Genomic DNA, 25,591 nt, shown 5'->3' with positions numbered 1-25,591 from the left:
AGCGACTGCCTTCGGCTCAGGTCATGATCCTGGCGTCCCAGGACTGAGTCCTGCATCAGGCTCCCTACTCAGTGGGGAGTCTGCTTCTCCCTCTGACCCTACCCCCTCTCATGCTCTCTCTCACTCACTCTCTCCCTCAAATAATAAAAAAAAATCTTAAAAAAAAAAAATGTCAGAGCCTGGGGGTGGGCAGGAGAGGAAGTGTCAGGCAGTGCCCCACAGGATCACCCGAGAAGGCAGGCTTCCTGCCCACCACGCCCCCCCAGCCCCCTTGTCCCACGTGGCCCCGGACTCACCAGCCCAGGGGCTCTCACACTCATAGAGCATCCAGTGGTCAGCTCGGAAAGGGGTGTGGAACCACATGGAGTGGTCCAGAGAGACCATGAAGTGCACCTTGTGCTGCGAATGGTGGGGCAGCACTGCCGTGCCCAGGAAGGCGTAGTCCGAGATGTAGGCAGCCACGCAGCAGTGCATCTTCATGTCGCCCTCCCCTGCAACGTGTGGGGGCCCGGTCAGCCCTGGGCTGCTGGGCTATACAGCCCAGGACCTGCAGGGAGGTGGGCAGAGAGGGGCTGCCATGCACAGATGTGGAGAGTGCTCACTGCATAAGGGCACCTGGCCCAAGGTTTTGTGTGTGTGTGTGTGTGTGTGTGTGTGTGTGTGTGACGTGTGTGTGTGTGTGTGTGACAGGGGACAAAGGAGGCAGGGATGGGCAGAGGGCAGGGCTAAGTGAGGTCTGAAATCCAGTCTTCACTCCCTAAGTCTCCCACGCTGAGCCCTCTGAGGGGTGCAGCTTGCACACAGGCCATGTGGTTAGCAGGGGTCCTGGAGGAGAATCTCCGCAAGGTGCCTTGCCTTCCCCAGAAAGGGCCTCCATTGGGATTATCGTAGTCACCTCCCCCTTATCCCCACGCTGGCGGTGGACAGGGTTCCGGTGAGAAGCTACTTCCCCATCATGCCGACAAGGAAACAGCAGGCCCAGAGGGGAAGTAACATGCCCAGTGCCACAAAGGGCATGTAAGGTCCAGGCCTAGCCCCTGGAAGAGTGTTTTCCTCCAGTCCTTGGGGTCCTCTTACCGATATGGCCCCGGGCTCGCACCCAGAACATCTGTTTGGGGTCCATGCTCTGCAGCTGGCTCAGGGTAGGTGGCTTAACCGGCTTAATCTCAATGGGCACCTCCTTGGCAGCAATTCGGTTCAGTCCCACTCGGTACTTCTCTTGGAGGTTGGGGTCCCTGAAAATAAAGGGGAAAGGGAGAGCCTCTCTGAGCTGCCTCTGTGACCCCCTCATTCCTCCATGGGGACTCCTGACTTTTCCCCACCGCTCCCCTCCCGTCTGACAGGCAGAAGAGCATAGTGTCTGAATGCTTTCTCTGCCACTTAGGAGCCCTGTGACCTTGTGCACGTTAGTAACCTCGCCGAGCCTCTCTTCCCATCTGCAAAATGTAGACAATGACAGCAGCTTACCTCCTAACGCTTCGGAGTAGCAAGGCGGACCCTATCAGAGGGTCCCTTCTAAGCATTTCACATACACTACCTCGTCACGACAACCCTGTGAGGTAACGCTATCATCACCCCCCTCTGATAACTGACCTGAAATAAGCAGCGGGAGTTCAAGGAGCTTGCTCAGGAAGTGGAGAAGGCAGGATGTGGACCCTGGCAGTCTGGCTCCATGGTTCAGGCTTTTATCCACTTCGCTATTCTCAACTTTCAGGAAGCAGGCTGCGCAACTGGGACCAACCTACCTAACCCTAAGCAATTAGGAAGACCGTGTTCCGGGGGAGAGTGGGGAGCCCATCTCCAGGGAAGCCCCTCCACCCTGGTAACAGCCACCCCGAGTGCTCTTCACCAGGGTTTCCATTTTCAGCCCCACCCTCTAAGGCACCGTCCCCCAGACCTTACGTGACAGTGGGAAGGTTCTGGACCTGCACTGCCCATTCCGCTAGCCGCTAGCCACATGTGGCTGCTGAGTGCTTGGAGTGTGGCTAGTGTGACGACAAAATTGTTCATTCTATTTAACGTTACCTTAATAGAGCCACATGTGGCTAGTGGCCTCCTACGTGGACAGCACAGCTCTCTTATTTAGGGACCTTTAAGACCAATGTCCGCCTTTCCTTTCAGCGAACATTTGTGAGCTCTGACAGACCACGCTCTGTGCTTACTCCTCTCTGTCGGTAGTGGTGTTAACTACAATTCACGAGCTGTCACGAAGTGACTTATTATCTCTGACCTCATTTAATCCTCCTACAGCTTTATGAGGTAGGAATTATGATTAACCCCCACTGTGAGCAGAGGCTGAGTGGGAAAGCAACTTGCCCAAACTCACACAGCTAGCAGAAACAGAGTCTACATTTGAACGCGGACCTTTACCGAAAGATCAAACCCGTAACCATCCCTTCAGTACTCTGCTGCCTCCCCTGCATGCAGCACAGGACAGGGGAGCTCTCCTTAGGATTCAGCTGTGAAGGAGGCAGAACAGACATGACCACTCCCAATTTTTAGACGAGGCAGGACTCTGAGAAGCTGGGGAGTCGGGCCAAGTCACACAGCAGGGGAACACTAACAGAGGCACAGACCTGGCCAGAATCCTTGTTCTGTCCTGTGTCGGGACCCAGAGCTCTTTCCCCTGCCCCAGCATGTTCCCAACTTTATTAGCTGTGATCCAAAAGAAATGCATTTCACCAGGTGATACTCAAAATACTGAACACACACTAAGGCAAAGGCAACAGGGACCGTCACCCCTGCCAGGCATTACCTCCTAGGCTGCTGGGTCATGAGTGATCCGAAAGGAGGAGAGGGATCACTCAGGGACCGGAGAGATACGTACCAAGTGATCACAGAAGTGTTTCCATGTTTTAACAGTCAGTAAAGCTGTAACAGTACCTGAACCGGCCGAATCAGAAGCTCAGCCTTTACATCATAACTGAACACGCTCGCCCGTGCGCACAGGTACACACACCACAAACAATCGACACGCAGGATCCACAAGAGGGGCTTACCCTTACTACACACAGTACGCCCCGATAGCCGTATTTTTTTAAATGCCGGTCAAGACCCACTAAAGGATTCCGTGACCCACTCCCAGGTGACAACTGCAGGTGTCCTGGAGCCTCCAGCTCTCTCACCTTAAATACTGGTCGATGAGGGCCTCGTGGTCCAGCAGCTCTTCGGGTGGGGGCACGCTGGGCATGGAGAACTGGTGCTGCACGGGGCTGGGCTGAGTCTTCTGGAAGGAGGCCTGGCAGATGAAGATGGGCTTGCCGTGCTGCACGGCCTTCACGGAGCGCACCGAGAAGCTCGTCCCCGTCCGCGTCCGCTCCACCTGGTACAGCACTGGCACCTTGAGGTCCCCTGCGGCATGCACAAGTGACACGGTGAGTCCAAGTGAGCCCCGTGTGAGCAGTCGTCATCACCACGGCTGGACAGGCACCTCCGCTACTCGTTCTCTGTTCTGCTCGGTAGCCCCTGACTGAGGCCTGCCACGGCCCCCGGGACCAGGGATGCAGCGAGAATACCAGAGCCTGTCCTTTCTTGCCACAGCACAGAGCAGGGGGACGTTCCCTGCATCCAAATCCTGGCCTGGCCACCTCTCACTAGCTGTGTGGCCTTGGGAAAATCTCTGAGCAGTTTACCCATCTGTAAAATAGGGATCATTAGTGCTTAGACCTCTCAGGATGTTAAGGAGAATTCAATTAGTCATAGTTTAAAGTGTTTAGAGTAACATCCAGCATGCAGTAAGTGCCCCATGTGTTTGTTAAAGAAAATAATCCCAGCTTTTGTCTGGTTTCATCTGTGACTGGGATCTTGTCATGAGTCCAGTACTAATCTTCTAGATCAGAGGTCCACAACTCTGGCCTGCACCTTTTTGTTTGTTTTAGAACAAGCAAAAGCTATTTATTCAGAGTTTAGTATAGCAAGGGAGTCAGTCACCGTCACTTACGTTTGGCAGAAACTCAAAGGCAGGCAGAGGAGCAGGAAAGCATTACCGTGAAACAAGATCGAGTATGTGCCATGACAGGAAGCTGCTGCCACGGGGAGAAGCAGGGAAGCTAACTAGAGGCAGGGCAGCCTCTGTAATTGGGTAGGTGTGCATATTTGGCTTTCTCTGGTTGGTCCTAAGTTGGAAGTGGGGACAAAAGTTAGGGAAGCTATTAGCTATTAATCAAGTCTCCGGTGTTTGGGCTGACTGTTAACAGGGGCTATGGTTTGGCTTCCTGGACTGGTTGCTAGAGATGGTGACCTGACTTCCTCCCTGAGGTCTGACCTGTAGACAGCAGGCTGGCTTCCTAGGCTGCTTGCTGCCCACTGTGGATCAGAGTTCTTCTTCTTCTTTTTTTTTTTTTTAAGATTTATTTATTTTGTTGGGGAGGAAGCAGGGGAGAGGTCTTCAAGCAGACTCCCCCGAGTGCGGAGCCCGACGCGGGGCTTGATCTCACGACCCATGAGATCATGACCTGAGCCAAAACCAACTCAGACACACAACTGACTGAGCCACACAGACAGCCCAGAGTTCTATTTTTATATGTGGTCTGGCCATTATCTGTTTGACTGTTCATTCTCTCAGGAAAAGCCTGCTGTCAGTCAGTCACTTCATCCTAGATGCAAACAACTGTCACTTGGCCCTTCTCTTTTGGATGTCTGCATCCCCAAGGTAGGATGGAATAGGCCTGTGTTTAGACCTATTAGCTAGCCCTCAACAAATCAGTCAGGAGGGTTTTTAGGAGGAGAGAGTCTCCTTGGTGTCCCTGAAGTCCTTCAGTGTCTCTCTGATTCAGGCAGATGTTGGAGAACTCTGACACCCTGGCAGTGAGACATCTTGGGGATGATTTTCAATATTCAGATCAAAGAAGCTGGTCTCAAAAAGTGTTGCTTCCTCCACCATCATCCAAATGGGGAGCCAACCAGGCACCGGAGGCTCATTCAACAGCAAAAACTATCACCAACCAGAGCCGGCTGGTTTGCTCAGCAATCTGCTGGCCAGCATTGCCAAAGGGGCATTTTTATCAGAATGGGAGCTCAAGGTTGAAGGCCTTTAGGAAGGGCTTCCCAAGAGTCCAGATCCTGGAAATAGTTAACATGTGCAATCTGATTTCAGGGGCTGGAAAGGAACCCTCCTCTCCCTCCCAACAAACTTAAAAAAGGAAAAAAAAAAAATGGGGTGGCTGGGTAGCTCAGTTGCTTAAGCATCTGCCTTCGGCTCAGGTCATGATCCTGGAGTCCCGGGATAGAGCCCCACATTGGGCTCGCTGCTCAGAAGGCAGAGTCTGCTTCTCCCTCTCCCTCTGCTTCTCCCCCTGCTCATGCTCACTTTCTCTCTCAAATAAATAAATAAAATCTTAAAAAAAGAGAAGAAAAAGAAAAAAGGCTCTAACCTAATCCTTAGGCTGTAGCTAAAACATAGTACTTCCAGTTACTAGTGATTTACCTTTCAGTGTGAATGAGTTCCAGACCTGTTCTTGGATGTTTTTATTGGAACAGAGCAGGTAGGCCCTGGAATATATTGAAGGAACGGAGTAAACAGTTGTGGAGTGCCTACTGCTGGGTGCCAGGTGGCCTTAGAAACTAAGGCAGACTGGGGCACCTGGGTGGCTCAGCTGGTTAAGCATCTGACTGGGTTTCTGCTCAGATCATGATCTCAGGGTCCTGAGATTGAGCACCCACCCCCCCCGCCCCGCCAAAATCAGGCTCCGTGCTCAGTGGGGAGCCTGCTTGAGAATTCTCTCCCTCTGCCCCTCCCCCCACCCAGCAGGCTCTCTAAAATAAATCTTAAAAAAAAAAAAAAAGACACTAAGGCAGGTTTTCTCAAGTGGGTCTCACCATAGCTATGCAAAGGTTTTTCCCCAATGAATAGATGAGGAAATTGATACCATTAATAACATTTTTTAACTGCCACCATTTTTTCACATATTTTCTGTTGTTGCTTTTGCCTTCAAAACCTAAAATATTTTTTTTCAAGGAGGCTCCAGGCCCAACGTGGGGCTTTAACTCCTGACCCTGAGATCAAGAGTCGCATGCTCCACTAACTGAGCCAGCCAGGTTCTCCAAAACATAAAATATTTTTTACCTGGCCCTTTACAGAATGTTTGATGACTCTACTCTTGATCTGCCAAGCTCTAAACCTATCCCAAGTCAGATGACTCCTGTACTACATTCTTCTACATCTCTAGAGAAATACCTGGGCGGGGCAGAAAGACCACAAAAAATTAAACGATCATTCTATCCTGGGTTTTTAGAAAAAGAATTGATATGATAAATAGCCAAAGACAACCACCCCCCATTCCAGCATCTTTTGTTTAAACATATTGAAATACCATCGTTGGACCCAGTCAGAGGTCACATCTCACACTTGTAAGAGAGCTTCCCTTTTTGCCTTGCTGCCAGGAAGCTCAGAATGAACTTTAAAAAACTGCAACAATATGCCTTAGCCTAGTTTTTTTTAACAAAATCATTTCTCCCAAATCCTGTTATTACTAGTCTCCTGTCCCCTGACTTCTATTTTAATAGGCCTGTAATAGCTGCCAATTATTCAATACGTATTGAAAAACTCCAGTCTTTTAAGAAGCAGGTAGGGACACAAATGATTGATGATTATTTTGAGATAGTACCATGGGCATGCCTCATTTCACGCTGCCCCTGGATGGAGACTTTCCAAGGAAAAGGATCCTTCCCCCAAAACCTGGTAGCTCTCCCATGCTTTGGAATTATCTCCCAAGAATGACAGAGAAAAGCAGAGGAGGAGGGCAGCGTGTGGAGCTTGGAGACACACACACTCAGGTTTAAATCCCAGCTCTGCCTCCCTGAGCACTTCGGGAGCTGGTTACATCACCTCTTCTGGTCCCCATTTCCTCATAGGTAGAATGCTGGCAGGAATGTCCACCCCTCAGGTTGACTTATAAGGACCAAACAAGATAATGTACATAGCTATGCTCTGTATCATGCAAATTTTATTTTTTCCCACAAATTCCTCATTTAAAAAGAATGATAGTTCTCATCTGTGGAAAACCAGCAACAGTCCAGGACCCTCCCCTTCTACATTTTTCATGTGGGATGAACCAAGCCTGGCTGCGGATGAGGGATGAGGGATGAGGGATGAGGGATGGGGGATGGGGATGGTAACCTCACTCAAGATCCCTTGTCGAGTTAGTGGCAAAGCTGAAACCAGACCCACGGTCTCTTGATTTGCAGGCTGGTGCTCTCTTCTCCAAGCCAAGCTGCCTACTGCTGAACTCCTAGCAGAGGTGACTGCACCCCTCTGAGGATTCAGCACAGTGCTTGGCACCAGAAGGTGTGTAAAGAATGAACAAAAAACCTGCAGGAGCAGTTAAGCAACAAAGTCTTACATCATTTCACGCCAGATAACAAGTGATGTGGGAAACAAAGGCAAAAGAAAAAATTAAATTTCCTTACTATTTACTGCTCACTGACAAGTCCTTGAAACAGGCAGTGATGTTCCTCTAGAAACTCAGCTGCCTCAGTGTTAATATTCTGCTAGGGGCAAAAGGCAATCTTAGCTATCCGAACCCACCCCACCCACCCCCAGGATCCTGTAAGTCTTCTTTTAACATACAGAAATTCCTCTGGAAACTTCCTTTATCTCTACCCCCCAGGATGCATGTTGGCAATCATCCTCCAAGCATATGGTCCCCTGATATACATCTGAAGAGTCTCATGACTAAGGTTTTATTAGACAGTAATAAATGATCTTTTCCTAACAATAGCTAGCCCCCTCAAGGTCCTGGAAACCTTGTTTCCAAAATACCTTGGAGGCTTGTGCTGTCCCTAACCCCCTCCCAACTTCAAAGTATATAATCAGTCACTGGTCACAACCCCAGTGTAGCTCTTTCTGCCCATGGGTCCTATTCCATGCTCTAGTAAAACCACCTTTCTGGGGGCACCTGGGTGGCTGAGTTGGTTAAGCATCCAACTCTTGATTTCCGCTCAGATCAGGATCTTAGGGATGCTCAGCCTCTGCCCGCCCCCCCGCCCCACACTCTATTTTTTTTTTTTTTTAGATTTTATTTCTTCATTTGAGAGAGAGCAGGAGCGCGGGAGAGGGGCAGAGGGAGAGGGAGAAGCAGACTCCCCACTGAACAGGGAGCCCACAGGATCCTGGGATCATGACTTGAGCTGAAGGCAGCCACTTAACCAACCGAGCCACCCAGGCAACCCCCTCTTCTAGAAATAAATCTTTAAAAACAAACAAACAAAACCACCTTTTTGCATCGAAGGCTTCTTCAAGAATTCTTTCTGGACCATTTGCTCCGAACCCCAACATTTTCACATCAACAAGCACTCAGTTATCTCAGGTGTGAGGTCCAACACTCTTCTTGGCCCCAGGCCTTGTTCTTCTCTAGGCTCCCCTGAAGGGAATCAACTAATAGTCTCCCTCTCTCCCCCTCCCCCACTGTCCTCCCCCCCCCCCACCCCGTGCAGGAAGAAGTGGCTGCTGGGCCATTAGGGTTGGGCTGGGGATAAGGAGGGGGTAGTTTACCTGCCCGTACAAAATAGCAGTGCAGGGAGTGCACATGGACATCTTCGCTCACAGACTTGGCTGCAGCCACCAGGGCCTGGCCCACAATCTGACCCCCAAACAGCCGCTGGGTTGTAGGTACCCAGTAATGTCTTCCTCTGTGGGGAAACAGGAAAGCAGGAAATACTTGGGCTGAACACAGGGCCAAATCCTGCAACCATCACTGAGCCTATAGGGCAGGATCTCTCCAGGATCCTGGTGAAAGCCATGGACCCTTCTCCTAGGCAAATACCTTTACTCTGCATACAGCATACAGGTAACTTCAGGGCCTTCAAGACTACCCAACCCTTCTGTGGGCTTCAGTCAAAGATAAGGAACCAATCCCCTTATTTTACACAAAGAGAACAGGAATCAGAGAGGGAAAGTGACTTGAGCAAGGTCACACAACTCAAATATTGTCAATCCTGAGCAGTATCTGCGTCTTTTGCCCCCAAGTCCAGTGTTTCTTCCACTGCAGTATTCCAGGATAAGGCAGAAGCCTCTCAATGCCGTTAGGGGACCAAGATGAACCCCAAGAGCTGGGGGCAGACCGCATTAAGGCCTGCCACTTACAACTCTCAACTTGGGACAGTCCAGGTCTTCCAAGAACTCTTAAGAGCCCTGAGGCTTCAAGTCTAACCCCTCAGTGCACAGATGAGGAAACTAAGGCCCCAGAGGTGAAACTCCAGCTTCCTACCACTGAGCCCAGCCCAGTCCAGCCCTAGGTTAGCATTTTGTAATATAAAGCATTCCAAGGTAGCCCTCCAGGAAGTGATTTGTAATTCATTAAGCAGGGGGAAGGGAAGTTAACACCTAAGATTGCTTCTGAAAAGCCAGTAGGAACCACGAAGAGCAAAACTATTAAATCCCTAGCTACCGAGAGCATTTAAGTGGTATCTGGAAGGAAACTGGCTCAGGCCTCAGAAAGTGCAATGAGCTACTAGATCCAAGTGGTGGAGGGAAGGAGGTCTGTAAGAGGAAAAAGACAGTGAATATGCAAGGAGCTGCTTATAAGTTTTAAACCTGATCAGCTGCGTGCACTTTGACAAGTCACCACCCTTTCTGGGATGGCTCCCCCAAGGACATAACTCCTCAAGGGAGGCTGCTGAGAAGGCTATCTCAGGCCACCACTTTATTTGCCCAGATTGCTAGGACCTCCTAGTGGCGGGGCTGAGCAGCCCTGGCGCACAGAGGGAGGAAGCTAGGGCAGCGAGGGCAGGTCTGTCGGGGACAAGTTCTCTCCCAATCGCGGCAGAGCCTGCATCCCGCGCAGAGCCCATCCTCGTCCAGGGTGCTATCAGCAGGGGGCAACGCGGTGGCGGCAGTCGAGATCAGAAGCCTCTGTCCCAATGGGGGGGGGGGGGTTGGGTGCGAGCCAGATGCGGCCGGCTACCTGAACAGATCCTCGTCTAGCGGCTCAAGGTTGAGCACGCTGGTAACCAGGACGCTGCGGAGGTCCCCGGGGGGATCGCCGCCGCCCTGCTCGTCCTCTGGAGCCCGCCGGGACGACATACGGTTCACTTGCTGCCGGCCACGACACTGCGCCGAACCGACACGAGGAGACCGGCACTGAGCGCGGGGCGTCTTCCGGCAGCTTGCTCCAGTAACCGGAAATCCCCTGCCAACCCTGAGAAAGCGGGATCCAAGTTATGATTGGCCGGTTCTCCTGTCAGTCTTCGCGAGAGGCTGCCTATCTTTCTCTGGCGATTGGAGAAAATGAGTGCCAGTCTGGGAATCCCGTGTGTGATTGGGTGCGACTGTGAGGGGGCGGAACCTGGGACTAAGTAATAAGGAATGAGTGTAATTTTTGTTCTCCCGCTCTGTCGGAGAGCAAAGACGCCCCCAAACCCATATATCCCGCTCAGCCCTAGGGGTACTCCTAAGTTAAGGCCACTCAGTTGGGGCCGACCCTTAAGGCATACTGGACACACGCCAGCCTGTAGACCCTCAGAGTATGACCTCTGAACCCTGGTGTTGATCTTGGGACCAGCCCCTGGTGTGGGCTCAGGGGGCGGCCATGGAGCTGGGCAGCTGCTTCAAGACCTACGAGGATTTCAAGGAGTGCTTCAGCGCCTACAAAAAGGAGAACAGGTGCTCCTTCATTCTCAGGGACTGCGTCTCCGTCCGCTTCCACAACCTCAACCATGGCACCTCCATCCGCGAGGACATCCTGTAAGGGCGGGGCAGGAGGGTGGGGAGGAGGCCGGACTGTCTGTCCCCTGGAGGGAGGCCTGGAGGAGGAGGAGGGAGAGGGGGTGCAGATGGGCCCTGGTCTCGAGCATTCAACAGGCTTTAAGCACCTGTCCTGTCCCTGGTGAAAAGAGCAAAACCCTCACAGGCATCGCTTTTTGACCACCCACTTCCCCTTCACTCATTCACTCCATTACAGCTTTCCCGGAATTCCCGGAATAACTGCAATTTGCCCCATTCTTTGAGCACCTTCAGTATCCCTCATACAAATTACTGTCTTCACAAATAGGTAAAAACGCCTTCGCGATGATTTCCTTCGTCAGTGTTCTCTTGACAAAGCAGTTAACGCGTTCAATTGTTGGTTAGTTTGTGCATTCATTCGTTCATTTTGTACACGGTTCTTGAGCTTCTGAGATTAACAACCGTTTTTTTGAAACACTTCCCATGCCCCAGGCATCCTTCTTTGTAGTGTGCATGCTTTACCCTGCAAGGCTGTATTGAGAATTATATGCTATTTTTCCCTTTTGGCAGCTGAGAAAACTGGCTGAGAGGCTAAGATAAGGGTTGACAACTCCACTGTCTTCAGGGCTCAGGTGAAACAGCCCAGTGTAAGAAAGTAAGGAATGATGAAATAATAACAGACACCAGGTCTTTGTAGCAGGGACCACAGAGGTGTGACTGGGGTGAAATGGAGAGCAGGCCCTATCTAATCAACTAAAGCTAATGGCCACCAGGTGAAAATGAAGAGCCGGTGTTGCCAGAATTGGGGGCAGAAGTCAGAAATCCTGGCTTTGGGTCAGTATCTCCACTTTTTAAAAATTGCAAGTCAGTTCGAATTTGAACACACTCTGTGGGTGCCAACTCAAAGTACGGGCTCCCTGTCTAAATTACGTTAGGTGGTTAAGGGAGAGGGGAAGAGCTCTTCTTTTTTTTTTTTTTTTTAAGATTTTATTTATTTATTTGTTAGAGAAAGTGGGCGAGAGTGAGCAAGGGTACAAGCAGGGGGAGCAGCAGAGGGAGAGGGAGAAGCAGGCTCCCTGCTGAGCAAGGAGCCTGATGCGGGACTCGATCCCAGGGCCCTGGGATCATGACCTGAGCTGAAGGCAGACACTTAACCGACTGAGCCACCCAGGCGTCCCGGGAAGAGCTCTTCTTGAGTCTGTTGGATCTTGATTGTTTTTCAGCTCAAAATAATCCACATGCCAAAGTGGCAAATTCTGGGGCAGTGGTTAAAAGGGAGAGCTCAGGAGTCAGAAAGATGGGCTTTACCCTAGAGTTTGGGCAAGACTTAATTTCTATGGCCATTTTGTCCTCTGTAAAATGAGGTGGATGTGGAGAAGAGTAAATAACAAAATGCGTGTAGAGGCAGAAATGTGGTGCTCTGTAAGTACTCACCGAAGTTGTTAACTAGTACATGCTAGAAAGTGGTACTTGGACTCAGTACTTTGAGAGGCAAATGTGCTGTGGGAATTAATCACTGACCAAAAGTCCCATTCCGCTGGAAGATTCTATGATTCTTATACCCAGTTTCCCCTCTCATTTTTATATATGGCTGTTGTGTTTTTCTTTTTGGTATGTCTTTTGGGGATTGATATTCTTCGAATAGTCCATGGAGTAGTCTCCTGTCTCTTTCCATTGCTGTTCAGTTAAATAGCTATCTTTTTCGGAACATAGTTTTGGACCGCATTCCAGACACTCTACTAAGAACTTTACAGGCATTGTTTCATTTAATCCTCATCACACTCTTTGAACTAGGCCCTTATTATCTGAGTTTTCATTTTCCATGTGTCCATAGTCACAAGGCCCAGTAGGAAAGCAGATGTCATACAAAAATCTTGCTAATAAAGCAGCCACTAATAAAATTAGTCACTACTAAATAATTTCCTGCTTATCCCTACCAGTCCCATTAGCATCTTTGGCACTCAGCTTCTGGCTAATCAACAGATGTGGTAAACATCAGGATAACATAATGGAAAGAAAACTAATTGCAAACTGAAATTACACATCTCCCAAGAGTTGTAGGACTTAGTGAAGTCTCTGAAAGTAATGATTGCGAATTCCTTCCATCACGTCAGCCCCCCGACACCCATGAACAAGGGAAGAAGGGAAATCAACAAGGCTGATGATGTGATAGGAATTTGACAAAGGATATGCATAGCAAAGAATGAAATTAGACCCTTGGGGAACCTGATAAAGACCAGGAATGTTTCCATAAAACTGACCTTTCCATATTGTAAAAGTGAGACAGTAAATAAAGCATCATAGTGTTTGGGGGAAATGCACCAGGAAAAAAAAAAAAAAAAACCCAACAGTTGACACTATAAGTCATGCTTTGATTATTTTAAGAATGGGTATATGCTGGGGCGCCTGGGTGACTCAGTTGTTAAGCATCTGCCTTCGGCTCGGGTCATGATCCCAGCGTGCTGGGATTGAGCCCCGCATCAAGCTCCCTGCTCGGCAGGAGGCCTGCTTCTCCCTCTCCCCGCTTGTACTTGTGTTCCCTCTCTCGCTGTGTCTCTCTCTGTCAAATAAATAAATAAAATCTTTAAAAAAAAAAAAATGGTATATGCTGCCATTATAACCTACATTTTGTTAAATATATTTTTTTAAAGATTTTATTTGTCAGAGACAGCACAAGCAGGGGGAGCAGCCGGTATGACCCTGAGATTAAGAGTCGTATGCTCTTCCAATTGAGGCAGTCAGGAGCCCCTAAATATAATATTTTGGCTGCAATTAACTGAAAACTCTGATTCAAAAATGGCTTATTTCTTAGAAGAGGGGACATTTGAAGGTGACTGTTTCCATGGCCCAGGCTTTTTGTTTCTTTCCATTCTGCCATCCTCAGGTCTCAGCTTTGCCTGCAGGAAGGCTCCCCACATGGCACAAATGCAGGGGTCATGTCCAAAGGGAAAAGTCTTCCTTGGTTTCCTGCAGATTTCCTATCATGTTTCTTTCTCCAGAATTGGGCCAGTATCCATGCCCATTCCTAATGAGATTACCTTAATTGGCTTAGACTAGCTCTGAAGTACTTAGCTATGTGGGGGAGGAATGGCAACCCAAATTAAGTTGGCTTTCTGTTAGGAAGGAAGAAGGGGCTAAGGGCTGTTGAGTTAGCAACCTACAGATCCAGTCACAACTTTTTAAATGAATTCACTTTTAGTGGGTCTGGTTGGTTTTGAATGAGGTACTGACTTTTCATAGACCAGTACTCTTGTTATTTCTGTATTTACAGATAAGGATTTGGGAGACTTCGAGGAAGTGAAATGACTTGTCCAGGTTCACACAGCTAATAAGTGGTAGAGCTGAAACTTAAACTCAGATCTTCTGACTCGGAAGTCTTGTTCCTAACTTAAGCTATATTGTCCAAAATTACTTTACTCCACCTATAAAAATCCTATTCATTGCTGAAGGTGTGATTTACACACAAGGACACAAATCTTATGTAAAATTAATCAGAAGCCTTAGTTAATCTGTGCCAGGCCCCAGAGAGTGAATCACTCCTTGTTCAGTTCTAAGTATATTGCTTGTACCTCTCTTTTTTCTTTTTTTTTTTAAGATTTTGTTTATTTATTTATTTGACAGAGAGACACAGCGAAAGAGGGAACACAAGCAGGGGGAGTGGAGGAGGGAGAAGCAGGCTTCCCACGGAGCAGGGAGCCCAATGCGGGGCTCGATCCCAGGACCCCGGGATCATGACCTGAGCCAAAGGCAGACGCTTAATGACTGAGCCACCCAGGCGCCCCGCTTGTACCTCTCTTGAACTATTCACTCAGTATTTCACTGGCTGCATGTGTGAGCCTCTCTCTGCTCACATAGACTTAGTGAGTGGAGACATCTAATTAGTCTGTGTAGCCCTGTAAGCCACTAGTAGAGTGTTCAGTACATAACAGGACTTGGTAAATGTTTGAAATTAAACGAAGGACTTTTCGAAGTCATAGTTAGGAAAAGGAATAGTGCTAGGACCAGAAGCCAGGCGTTCTCATGGAACTCTCCCAGTGGTCTTCCTAGGATACTTCTCATGTTCTACAAGGAGAACTTCCTGTGCTCCGCAGTCAGTCATTTAACATTCATTTGGTCCGCATGGTTTGAGCACCTGCTGTGTGCTAGCTGTGGGACTGGGCACTGGGGGCACCTGGCAGCACTGTCCAGTAGGGAATACAGACACCTACAAAGTGGATGGAAAGCAAGGCTGGCTGACTCCCTTCCTCCAGATACTGGTTGAGCGGTCTCAGATACAAGCAGTAAGGGAGATTCAGAAAGGTGTGAACCTTGTGCCTGTCTTCAAGGGCGTCGATGCATTAAGCCATGAGACAACTCAGTACAGATTAAAATAACTGCAGTACTCAAGTTCTTAAAAGATTTGCATACTTTACTATATGTAGGTTATATCTCAATAAAAAAGATTAAACAAAGCAGGGAAAAAACAGGCTTCAACCTAGTACCCATGATGTTTGAAATGCATGATGCCAACAAGGACATTATGTTTAGAGATCTTTTTTTTTTTTTTTTAAGATTTCATTTATTTTTGAGAGAGAGAGAGCACAAGCAGGGTGAGGGGCAGAGGGAGAAGCAGACTCCCCACTGGGCAGGGAGCCCGATGTGGGGCTCAATCCTGGGACTCCAGGATCATGACCTGAGCCAAAGGCAGACGCCCAGCCGAGCCACCCAGGCACCCCAGTGTTTAGAGATCTTTAAGGAAGTTATTGAACCTGACTAGTGTGCTGAGGGTAAGAATGAGTATTCCAAGAAAGGAGAGAGATTTTGAAAGCAGACAGGCAGTATAAGGGTTAACTACACAGCCTGTAGCCAAGCAGGCTTAGTTCAAATCCCAGATTCTTACCCTTAAGGACATTTTTAAGCCTGTTTCCCCATCTGTAAAATGAGGATAATAGAACCCCTTTCCTAATATAAAATGGTGCGTGTTAGGGGCTTAATATAGCCTGGCATATAATACCTTAATACATGTAGTACTGGTAGGAAAGAATGTAAAAGACTGGTTAACCTATTGGGTATAGATGTGGAAAAGGAGGAATTAAAAAGAATGCCAAGGTTTCCACCCTCGGAGGTACAATCGGTCATTAATGGCACCAGGAAAGGTTTGAAAGACCTTTATGGTTAGCATTCGCTTCTTTTTTTTGTTTTGTTTTGTTTTTAAAGATTTTATTTATTTATTTGACAGAGAGAGACACAGTGAGAGCAGGAACACAAGCAGGGGGAGTGGGAGAAGGAGAAGCAGGCTTCCCGCTGAGCAGGGAGCCCGATGCGGGGCTCGATCCCAGGACCCTGGGATCATGACCCGAGCCGAAGGCAGACGCTTAACGACTGAGCCACCCAGGCGCCCCCGCTTCTTTTTTTAGACTAACCTAACAAACATGCACTAAGAGCACGTGAAGTCAATCTAATGTGATGAGCTAGGGCTCTGCTAAGACGTTGAGCCGGCAAAAGGGTAGGTAGGGCCCAGTCTATGGACTTGGGGAAGGCTTCCTAAAAATGATGTTGATGGTTGCATGTAGTCCTGAAGGAGGAGTAAGCTTTGAGATGAAGGCAGGTGGGAAGGGCATTCCAGAGAGAGACAAACACGAGCAAAGGCAGAGAGGTGAGACACAGCATAGTGAATACAGGAAGTTAGTCTTTCTAGGGCACAAAAAATAAGATGGTGAGGGGGTGGGAAAGGAGGCTGATGAGATAGGCAGAGGCCACACCTCGGTCACCACTGACTGGCCTTGCCTACTACTGGGCTGCGCCAGCCCCTTCCTGGCCCTGAGCTAGGGATGGTGTTGCCGCCCCAGCCCTGTGCACACAGTGGGTGCAGGCATTTTCAGCCCTGGACCACTCCACCCTGTTACTGCAGGCCTGACCTAGCCTGTTTTTCTAAGCTTACCCCACAGGGTGGGCAGACAGGACCAGCTAGATTAGAGTGTTTGGGAAAGGGTTAGTGAGGTGCCCAGGCTGTGTCACGTCATGCCAGGGGCTGAGATTTTTCCCCCTCTCCTGGTTGCTAGGACACTCCCTGAGGAGGCAGGGGTGTGACCCGTCCCACCCATGGTCTATGCGTCATTCATTGGAACATCTTTGATAAACATCTGCTGAAAGAATAGCATTGTGTTAGATGCTTGGAATACACGGAGAAATAACTCAGTCTTGCCACTTGATGACAGCTCCGTCCAATTGTTAAAGTACTTTATAAACACCCGAGAGAACGAGAGAACATCACAAGGCATAGGAGCTGTAGTAACAGTAGCAGGCTTCTATTTAGCATAAATAAAAGGCTGAACCAGGCTCTGGGCTAAATATTATGTCTGGGCTTCTTTAATCCCCATAACCATCTTTTTTTTTTTTCTTTAAGATTTTATTTTTTGGGGCACCTGGGTGGCTCAGTTGGTTGAGCGTCTGCCTTTGGCTCAGGTCATGATCTCCAGGTCCTGGGATCGAGTCCCATGTCAGGCTCCCTGCTCAGGGGGAGTCTGCTTCTCCTTCTCCCTCTCCCTCTGTGATCTCTCTCTCTTTCAAATGAATAAATAAAATCTTTAAAAATTTTTTTTTATTTTTGACTAATCTCTACACCCAACGTGGGGCTTGAACTTGCAACACCAAGATCAAGAGTTGCACGCTTGATCTTGAGCCAGCCAGGCGCCCCTAATGCTCATAACAGTCTTAATAATGCACACAGAGGGGTAGAGTGACTTGCCCAAGGTCAAAGAGCTTCTGAGTGTGGAGCCCTGATTCATATCCAGGCCGTCAGCCTCCAGCATCTCCACTGTTTAACCACTAGGTAGACTGCCACCCAGAAAAGCTTTTAAGCCTTTTATGTTAAATAAATGCTATGAGTTCAGAGAAGGGAGCAGTTGCTGTGGGTTGAAGACATCCACAAAGCCTTCCTGGAGAAGGTGGGACCTGATTTGGCCTCGAAGCATGGGTTGAATGGGGATAGGAAAAGAGCAGACATTTAATTTAATTACCCCTCTCCTTTGAATCATCACTTTCAGTCTAGAATGGCAAAGCTGACAGGGACCTGAAGATCATCTGACCCAGGGGTTCTCTTAGGATTTGGACATTTTTGTTGAAATAAAAGATGAATAGAGATGTTTCCTGTGAGAGAGGGCCACTTGTACCGTTGCTGTCTGGAGGAGGAGGAGGCAAAAGCAGTAGTTTCCAAAAGGCAGGAACAAAGGGGACACTTTAAACAGTGAGGAACCAGCTGGCCCTCTGCTGCTGCCTCTTGTCTGTTTTCCCTCGTGGCTTGCCTCACACTGAATCACTGGGAGCTACAGATGGGCCACAGAGGGTGAATGAAAGGGAAAGGAGCGGGGCTTAGAACTGCGGAAGATGAAAATTAATGCAGTGTTAGCTGGACAGGGTCTTGACAAAAGAGCTGAACACTTTGGGATTGGAGTGTGAATGTCAGGCTTCCTTCCCTACATCCTACACTGCCTCGTGATCTCTGGGACACGTATCAGCCACTGTATCCCTACGGGGTCTTGTCTTAGAAAGGGGCGGGCAGTACCTTTCTCACTGTCACCTCTACCTTCCCTAGATATGTGCAGGTGAAATTTGTCTGTATTCGGACTCAGTCAAACAGGAAGAGAACCTCAGAGGCGGACATGTGCCCAGCGTACTTGCTTCTGCGGTACAATGAGAAACTGGATAGACTGTTTATCAGTGAACTCAACACCCAGCATATCCATGTTGACTCCAAAACTGCAAGTCCTAGAGGAGACACCGCTGGCAAATCTCAAAAGACAGTGTGCCTGCAGAAATCCCAGCCCGCGCAGCCCGCGATCAAGAAAGACCTTGACCTGGCCGAGAAGTCCCCCGTTGAACCATCATTTTGCTTAGATAAGGTCCAAGCACCCTCAAAGCCAGAGCAGGAGGGCATCACTCCTTCTGACCTGGCCAAGATAGCAAAAGTGATGAAAAACTTTCTTAAGGTGGATGAGGGTTCCATGGCCTCTCTCAGCGTGGGCAACAGCCAAGACCTGGACCGGCTCAGCTTCCAGAGCAGCAAGATGAGCGATCTGTTCATCCGCTTCCCAGAGAATCTCTTGCTGCACCGGGTGGAGAACGCCCAGGGCCACATCCTTTATGCTTTCTTGGTGGAGAACAAGGAACGAGAGGGTCGCGTGGTACACTTTGCAGTGCTTCAGGCTGAGACAGCTACCTCCGTGGCCAAGATGCTGAGTATCTTCACGGAGTTCAACTCAGATTGGCCCAAGGTCAAGGTGGTATTTGTGGACCCATCCTTCCCTCATCGAGCCATCCTGCAGGAGATCTTCCCTGCTGCGCGCATCCTCCTCTCCATCTACCACACCACCCGGCTCCTGGAGAAGAAGTTGCATCGGAGTTCAGCAAATCCATCCTTTAAAAGGCTCATGAAGGAAGCCCTCCGGGAGGCCGTGTTTGTCACTTCTGATGCCAGCCTGCAAAATCTCTGTCAGATGTCCCAAGCCTTACTAGATGAGCAGCTCTTTGGCTTCCTGCAGGCCCACTGGTTCTCCTGTGAACTGCTCTGGTACATGCATGTGAGGAAAGGCCTGCACGCGTGTAACACGTACATGGACAGCCTAGACGTGGTCACCAGCAAGGTGTCCAGCCTCTTCCGGGAACAGCAGTGTCTGCTGGACTGCATCCTCCGCTTTGTGGATTATATAGACTTCTTTAATACCAAAGGCTTGAAGAACTTGCCCACAGCTCCTCCCAAGTTAAAAAGAGCCCGGCCAGCCAGCATGCCACCAAAGCCCAAGAAGGCGTTTGGAGTCTGTGGGGGGAGCCTCACCAGGCTCCCCGTGGAAGAGACCAAGCCAGGCCCGCAGCGGGGGCAGCTGCGGCAGCAGCCACAGGTGCGGCCCTCCCAGGGCGGCATCTCCCAGGGCGGCATGCTAGACGCCTTGCACAGCAGTGGCTCCCAACTGGCCTATAAGCTATGCCATAACGAGTGGGAGGTGGCACAGAACTCCACCCACCTGGTGGACATGGCTGGCTCCTCAGTGGACATTCAGCTACTGGAGGATTCTCACCAGGTGAGCAAAGATGGCTGTAGCTGCAGCTGTTCCTTTCAACGGTGGTACCACCTGCCATGCCGGCACATTTTGGCCCTGCTGCACACCAGCCAGAAGCCCGTGGGAGAAGCCATGGTGTGCCGCCGGTGGCAGAAGAGGTACCAGCACCTCCTTGGGCCCAGTGGGGAGCTCCGGGACCCCGTCATAGTCCCAAACACAGGCCAGCCTGGGAGGCAAGGACGGAGTGACATGATTCAGGACCTAAGCAGGGAGCTAGCAAACCTGCTCATGCAGAGCGAGGGGCCAGAGTTAGAGGAGCGCTGTTCCACCCTGCGCAAGATTGTGGACATCTGGGCAGACCCCTGCCAGCCGCCTGAGCCCAGTCAGCAGCCAGAGGACTTCAAGGATGTGGGCCGCCTCCCTTTCCTCTGGGGAAAGCCAGAGGAAGGGGAGGGACTCCCTCCCACCGGAGCCACGATTCATGATTGAAGCACTGGCACTGGCACATTGGACCACAGGCCCCTGTCCTTGGAAGTCTGAGAGCTCAAGGCAGGCAGGACATGCTAGGGGCCAGCATTCTCACCAGGGTCTTCCTAGGTAGGGCTAGGAAGATTGTTACAACAGGGGGAGGAGGAACCCCAGTGGGTGACAGGTCCTTTGAATCCACCTCCTTTTCTGCCCTACTTTTGTTATTCCTTGGGAGCCTCCTTCATTGTCAAGGCCAAAGTTACCTCCATGCTGAAAGGTCACCCCTCTTTCTGCCCTGATTCCTGAGATCAGATCTTACTCCCATTAGAGAGGTGAACTCCTGCCCCAGGATAGGGTGAGACAAAATATACCTGGTAAAAGGACCTGTTTTCGGGGAGGAAGGGACGGAGGGTGACCTTGGCTGTTGCTGCTCTTTACGAAGATTCTGTTATTTGTACTTCTTTTTTTTCATAGTAAATAAAGGTTGTGTGTTTTTAATAAATAAACAGGGGAACTGTGTGCTGCTTGCACAGGGAAGGAATCTAATGGGGCTTGTGGGTTAAGCACCTGCTGCCTTAAATTCAAAGACTTAGCAGTCCACCACCGACTTCATCCTCTTCCTACCAACCAAGGCTTCAACACTGATTTCAGGCTGCCTAAAATTCTAGCAGGAGGAGGCCAAATAGCTGTGGGGCCGGGGGAACCTGAACCCTAGACTCCACTGCATTTGCTGGGGGGACTGTGGGCAAGTTTCTAATTTCTTTGACCCCTGGCTTCTCATCTGTAAAGATAAGTGTTGGCCTGTTCTAATCCCAATTTACCCTCTAGGTTTATATAAACAACATTTTCCTTCCAGTTCTAAGCCCCAGCATGGACTTCCGTTGTTGCTAGTTTGTAATCTTAATCACCTAAAACCTGGGAGCTACCCAGCTTTCCCAGATGTCATCTTCAGGGGAACCGAGGTCAAAGGTGGCAGTCAGTCTTGGCTCCTGCACTAGTCTGCCATGACCTCAAACAAGTCACAGCGCCATTCTGGATCTCCTTCTGTAAAACACTGGAGGGGCTGGGGCTGGGCAACACAAGGTTCAGCTCTCACAAGATCATCTGGATTTCCTCAACTCTAAGCGCTGGGCCCCTGACCCCGGATGGAGAAATCAGAATCTGAGACCTGGGCCTCAGTTTCCGCATCAGGCGGAAGACACAGTACAACCACTAGGCATCCTTTCCTACCCGACCCACCCCCACCCCCTCCCCCCACCCCCACACACACCCACCCGGGGCTTTGGAATTTGATCAGAAAAGAAAGAAAAATCCATAAAGCACTGCTATTTATTTTCCTTTTCATTTTCGGCCTCTGAGGAGTTTCCATAGTAACACGCCCTTCCAGAGTCTTCTCCCCAGGCGCGGGGCTTCGGAGTTCCAGCCTCAGGGCTCAGGCTCGCCTGGATGCTAGTGTCCTCGGGCTTTCATTGGTCACCGCCAGCCGAGCCCCTCGTAACCCTAGGAACAGTACCCGCCCACAAATCGCCGGGCTACGATTGGTCTAGGCCCCCAAAACCGAACGCGAACTCTTCCGGCCATTGGCCCGAGTCACGACGAAGCTGGTCCCGCGGTTGGTGAGCCTAGAGGTCAGTCAGAGTCAGAGGCAGGGTCAAATAGGGAGAAATGGCGACGGAGCGAGGCAGTGGGTGAGTGATTTCTGAAGGGGTGGAGGTGTGAGGCGATTGACGACCGCGGTCAGCCATGACACAGCTCCCAAAGGGGTGGGAGGTTGACTTCTCTTCTGGCTCTGGCCGTAATCCGAATGGGAACGTCTGACATCTACTTCCTCCCACCCGGGTTAGAGGTCAGAGGTCAGAGGCTACGTCCCCTCTCTGGTGTTTGGACCTTAGGTACTGTGGAAAGCAGTCAGGATCCCGAGCCAAAGACTCAGCTTCCAGCCACTTACGGAGTAATGGTGGGCAAGTCATTTAACCTCTTTGAACCTCAGTTTCTCATCTGTAAAATGGGGACAGTAACCCGGTTTGGGGCCAAATAGAGGAAACTTTTAACCAGAGTACTGCAGTTAATAGAGGGATTTATGGAGAGGCAGGAGAAGCCATGCACATTTGATAGCCCTTGTGCGTGGTTCAAGGGCTTGAGGCTCAGAGGGAGTCACTGACTTGCCCAGAATCATACAATTTGGAGGGCAATTACAGTTCTCTTATATATACTCGGACCAAATGGAAGAATGGATGCCAAGTGGTAATCTGTAAATATAAAGTGCTAGACAAATATTTAAAATGCTATTTAAGGTGGGGACTGGGAGACCATATGCCGCTCTAGCCTTCCCACCCGGTTAAATCTCTGGGAACTGAATCTTTCCATGGCCAGTTTATCAGTTAGGTCTCAGCTCCAACGTCATCCTCCCGACCCAGAGAGCGCTTCCCTGGCCACCTTAGCTAAATCTCTCTCCCTCCCCCAGCTTACTCTCTACCTGTTACCCAGTTCTGTGGTGTTTGTCTGTTATATCTATATCTGTTTATATGTTTATCATGTATCTCCCCCAGAACAGTGCTGATACATAGTAAGCAGTATTGTCTGGATGAATAATCAAGGAGCCAAGCCCCTACTGTCTCCTTAAAATTCTATTCCTCTCCATAGGCCCATCTTTGGAACAAGATCAGGGAACTACATTCCAGCCTCAAGCTTCAGCTTAGTTGGAGCTTGAGATCCTGAGAGTCTCCTGGCAGAGAAAGTATTTTGACCTTGGCATCGAGACATCTCCCATCTCCCCCATGGCCCTGACAATGCTGAATGAGCTCCTGATTGAGGACCCAAACCCACCTATGCTGCTGTATCAGGTTAGCAAGACTGCTCAGTTAGATACCGTCAACTACCAAAGCTGCTTTATGCAAGGTGTCTTTGCCCATTTCCCTGAGATCTTATTTATCCACCGGACCTATAACCCAGTAGGCAAGGTGCTATATACCTTCCTGGTAGATGGACCTCGGGTGCAGCTGGAGGGTCATCTTGCCCGGGCAGTGTACTTCGCCATTCCTGCCAAGGAGGATGCTGAGGGCCTGGCCCAGATGTTCCAGGTGTTCAAGAAGTTTAACCCAGCATGGGAGAGAGTCTGTACCATCCTGGTGGATCCCCACTTCCTCCCGCTGCCCACCCTTGCGATGGAGTTCCCCGCAGCCGAGGTCCTGCTCTCAGCCTTTCACATCTGTAAGTTCCTCCAGGGCAAGTTCTATCAGCTGTCCCTTGAACAGCCTGTGGAGAGGGTGCTCCTCACTTCGCTGCAGAGCACGATGTGCTCGGCCACGGCTGGCAACCTGAGGAAGCTCTATACACTCCTGAGCAGCTGCATCCCTCCGGCCCAGCTGCCCGAGCTCCACTCACACTGGCTGCTCAATGACCGCATCTGGCTGGCCCACCGCTGGAGAAGCCGAGCTGAGAGCAGCCGCTACTTCCAGGGCCTGGAGGTCACCACCCGCGTCCTCAGCCAGCTCTTCGGCACCACCCCATGTGTGGAACAAGGCATGGCCTCTCTGCTCCGATACATGCAGCAGAACGCGGGAGACGAGGCAAGCTTCAGCCTGGGCCTGAGTCCCCAGAACAGTCGCACCCCCTTAGATGTCAGCCCCGAAAGCCCCAAAGCGGAGCAGCTGGTAGAAGCCCGCATCCAGCGCTCCCTCAATGCCATCTGCACGGGGCCAGCCGCCCAGCTCTGTCTGGGTGAGCTCGCTGTGGTCCAGAAATCTGTGCACCTCATCGGCTCCGGCTCGGAGAAGGTGAACATCCAGATCCTGGAGGACACCCATCGGGTGCAGCCCCAGCCCCCTACCAGCTGCAGCTGCTACTTTCACCAGGCCTTCCGCCTGCCCTGCCGCCACGTCCTGGCCATGCTCAGTGCCCGCCACCAGGTGCTCCAGCCCGACATGCTGCCGGCCCGGTGGACGGCAGGCTGTGCCGCCGGTCTAGACAACATCCTGGGCAGCAAGTGGAGTGAGACGCTGGATAAGCACTTGGCTGTGGCTCTCCTCACCGAGGAGGTGGGTCAGCTTTTGCAGCACTGCAGCCAGGAGGAGTTCGAACGGAGGTACAACACCCTGCGGGAGCTGGCCGACAGCTGGATCGGCCCTTATGAGCAGGTCCAACTCTGATTAACCCTCCATGCCCAGAGATGCACATGTACGTGTACACACTCACATCCACCCCTACACAAACACACACTCACACTTTTACACTTCCGTGGGCCTGCCTTCAGGAAAGGACAAGGGCCTTCTATTCTACCGTAGCCTGTTACCTAAAATGTGTCTAGTTCCTAAGACAGGAGTCAGCAAACCTTTTCTGTAAAGGGCTCGGCAGTAAATATTTCAGACTTTGCTGGCCACAGTTTCTGTTGTATGTTCTTGGTTTGCTTTTGTTTGGCAGCCTCTTCAAAAGCTTAAAAACCATTCTTAGCTCCAGGGCCTTAGAAACAGGTGGCCCTGCTCTAGGATAAGACACTGGGTGGAGATCAAGGACAGGGGTTTGGTAACAGCTTCCCCAGTCATTAGATGACTCACCTGACCCACAGAGGAGAGGAGGTGGATCCCAGCCTTTGTCCCCTGGCCCCCACCTGAAGGTCATTAAAGTCAATGTTGCCTATTCCAGCACTTGTCTTGTCTTCTAGAAGGCAGCAGAGCAAATATCGTGGAAAGAATAGACTTTGGAATCTGACACTACATGCAAATCCCAGTTCTTTCTCTGCCTGATTTTTGAGGCCTGATTGTAGCTTTTACTAGCTCTGGGACATCAGGCAAGTCACCCCTCAAAAGGCTCAATCTGTTCATTGCTAAGATTAAAGGATGCATGTAATGGGCCCGTGACCAGTGGGCGCTCAAATAACTGTTCATTTTCCTTCCTTGCTCTTGGTCTCATCACTTGCCCTCAGCTGGCTGGGAAATGTAAGGCAAGGGGAAAATTCACATTGCCTAGGACTTTGTACCAGACATCTTGATCGAATCCCAAAACAATACAAAAGAGGCCTCCAGGGCGCCTGGGTGGCTCAGTTGGTTAAGCGACTGCCTTCGGCTCAGGTCATGATCCTGGAGTCCCGGGATCGAGTCCCGCATCGGGCTCCCTGCTCAGCGGGGGGTCTGCTTCTCCCTCTGACCCTCCCCCCTCTCATGCTCTATCTCAGTCTCTCTCTCAAATAAATAAATAAAATCTTTAAAAAAAAAAATAACAAAAGAGGCCTCCACTCCAAGCCGGGCCCCTACCTCAGGTAATTTTCATTACACCATCTCCTAACTTAGTGGTGTCTGGAGAAACTTCCTGGGGTCTAGGCCCTGATGAAAGACTTGTATTGACCAGAGTGGCTCAAAGAACCCCCTTATCCCCATCCGTGTCACAGGCACTCACAATTCTATCTGCCCAAAAACCATACAGAGAAGCCACC

General features: G+C 50.2%; 3 protein-coding genes across 5 annotated transcripts in view; 2 read left to right on the top strand and 1 right to left on the bottom strand.

Moving 5' to 3' along the window:
• Window positions 1-10,117, bottom strand: part of ACOT8 (acyl-CoA thioesterase 8) — a 20,388-nt gene extending 10,271 nt beyond the window's left edge. The window contains exons 1-6 of one of the 3 annotated variants that reach the window (XM_081832671.1): window positions 8,492-8,630; window positions 8,214-8,360; window positions 5,426-5,490; window positions 3,126-3,351; window positions 1,078-1,235; window positions 297-491 (exon numbers count right to left, since the gene is read on the bottom strand). In XM_081832671.1, coding sequence (XP_081688797.1) covers window positions 297-491; window positions 1,078-1,235; window positions 3,126-3,351; window positions 5,426-5,490; window positions 8,214-8,275 — 706 coding nt within the window. In that variant the 5' untranslated portion in view covers window positions 8,276-8,360; window positions 8,492-8,630. Of the gene's footprint in view, window positions 1-296; window positions 492-1,077; window positions 1,236-3,125; window positions 3,352-5,425; window positions 5,491-8,213; window positions 8,361-8,491; window positions 8,631-9,902 lie in introns of those variants that run through there. The other 2 variants (XM_081832670.1, XM_081832669.1) reach the window with 2 other exon arrangements.
• Window positions 10,096-20,669, top strand: ZSWIM3 (zinc finger SWIM-type containing 3). The gene is made up of 2 exons (XM_081832664.1): window positions 10,096-10,681; window positions 18,234-20,669. The coding sequence occupies exons 1-2, from the start codon at window positions 10,527-10,529 to the stop codon at window positions 20,182-20,184; spliced, it is 2,106 nt and encodes a 701-aa protein (XP_081688790.1). The 5' UTR covers window positions 10,096-10,526; the 3' UTR covers window positions 20,185-20,669.
• Window positions 20,670-22,940: 2,271 nt separating this feature from the next.
• On the top strand, window positions 22,941-24,803 carry ZSWIM1 (zinc finger SWIM-type containing 1). Its single transcript, XM_006735289.3, has one exon. It carries the CDS (start codon window positions 22,941-22,943, stop codon window positions 24,309-24,311), a length of 1,371 nt encoding a protein of 456 aa, XP_006735352.1. The 3' UTR covers window positions 24,312-24,803.
• The last annotated feature ends 788 nt before the right edge of the window (window positions 24,804-25,591 follow it).

This window comes from Leptonychotes weddellii, chromosome 10, assembly GCF_054177405.1.
Source record: "Leptonychotes weddellii isolate Sample4059 chromosome 10, ASM5417740v2, whole genome shotgun sequence".
Classification (NCBI taxonomy): Eukaryota; Metazoa; Chordata; class Mammalia; order Carnivora; family Phocidae; genus Leptonychotes; species Leptonychotes weddellii.
Note: the sequence above shows the minus strand (reverse complement) of the source record. Positions and strands in the feature narration are given on the sequence as shown.

Coding starts and splice junctions, on each gene's coding strand:
- ZSWIM3 (XM_081832664.1), top strand. CDS start 10,527: ATGGAGCTGGGCAGCTGCTTCAAGACCTACGAGGATTTCAAGGAGTGC. Junction 10,682..18,233: donor TCCATCCGCGAGGACATCCT/GTAAGGGCGGGG, acceptor TACCTTCCCTAG/ATATGTGCAGGTGAAATTTG.
- ZSWIM1 (XM_006735289.3), top strand. CDS start 22,941: ATGGCCCTGACAATGCTGAATGAGCTCCTGATTGAGGACCCAAACCCA.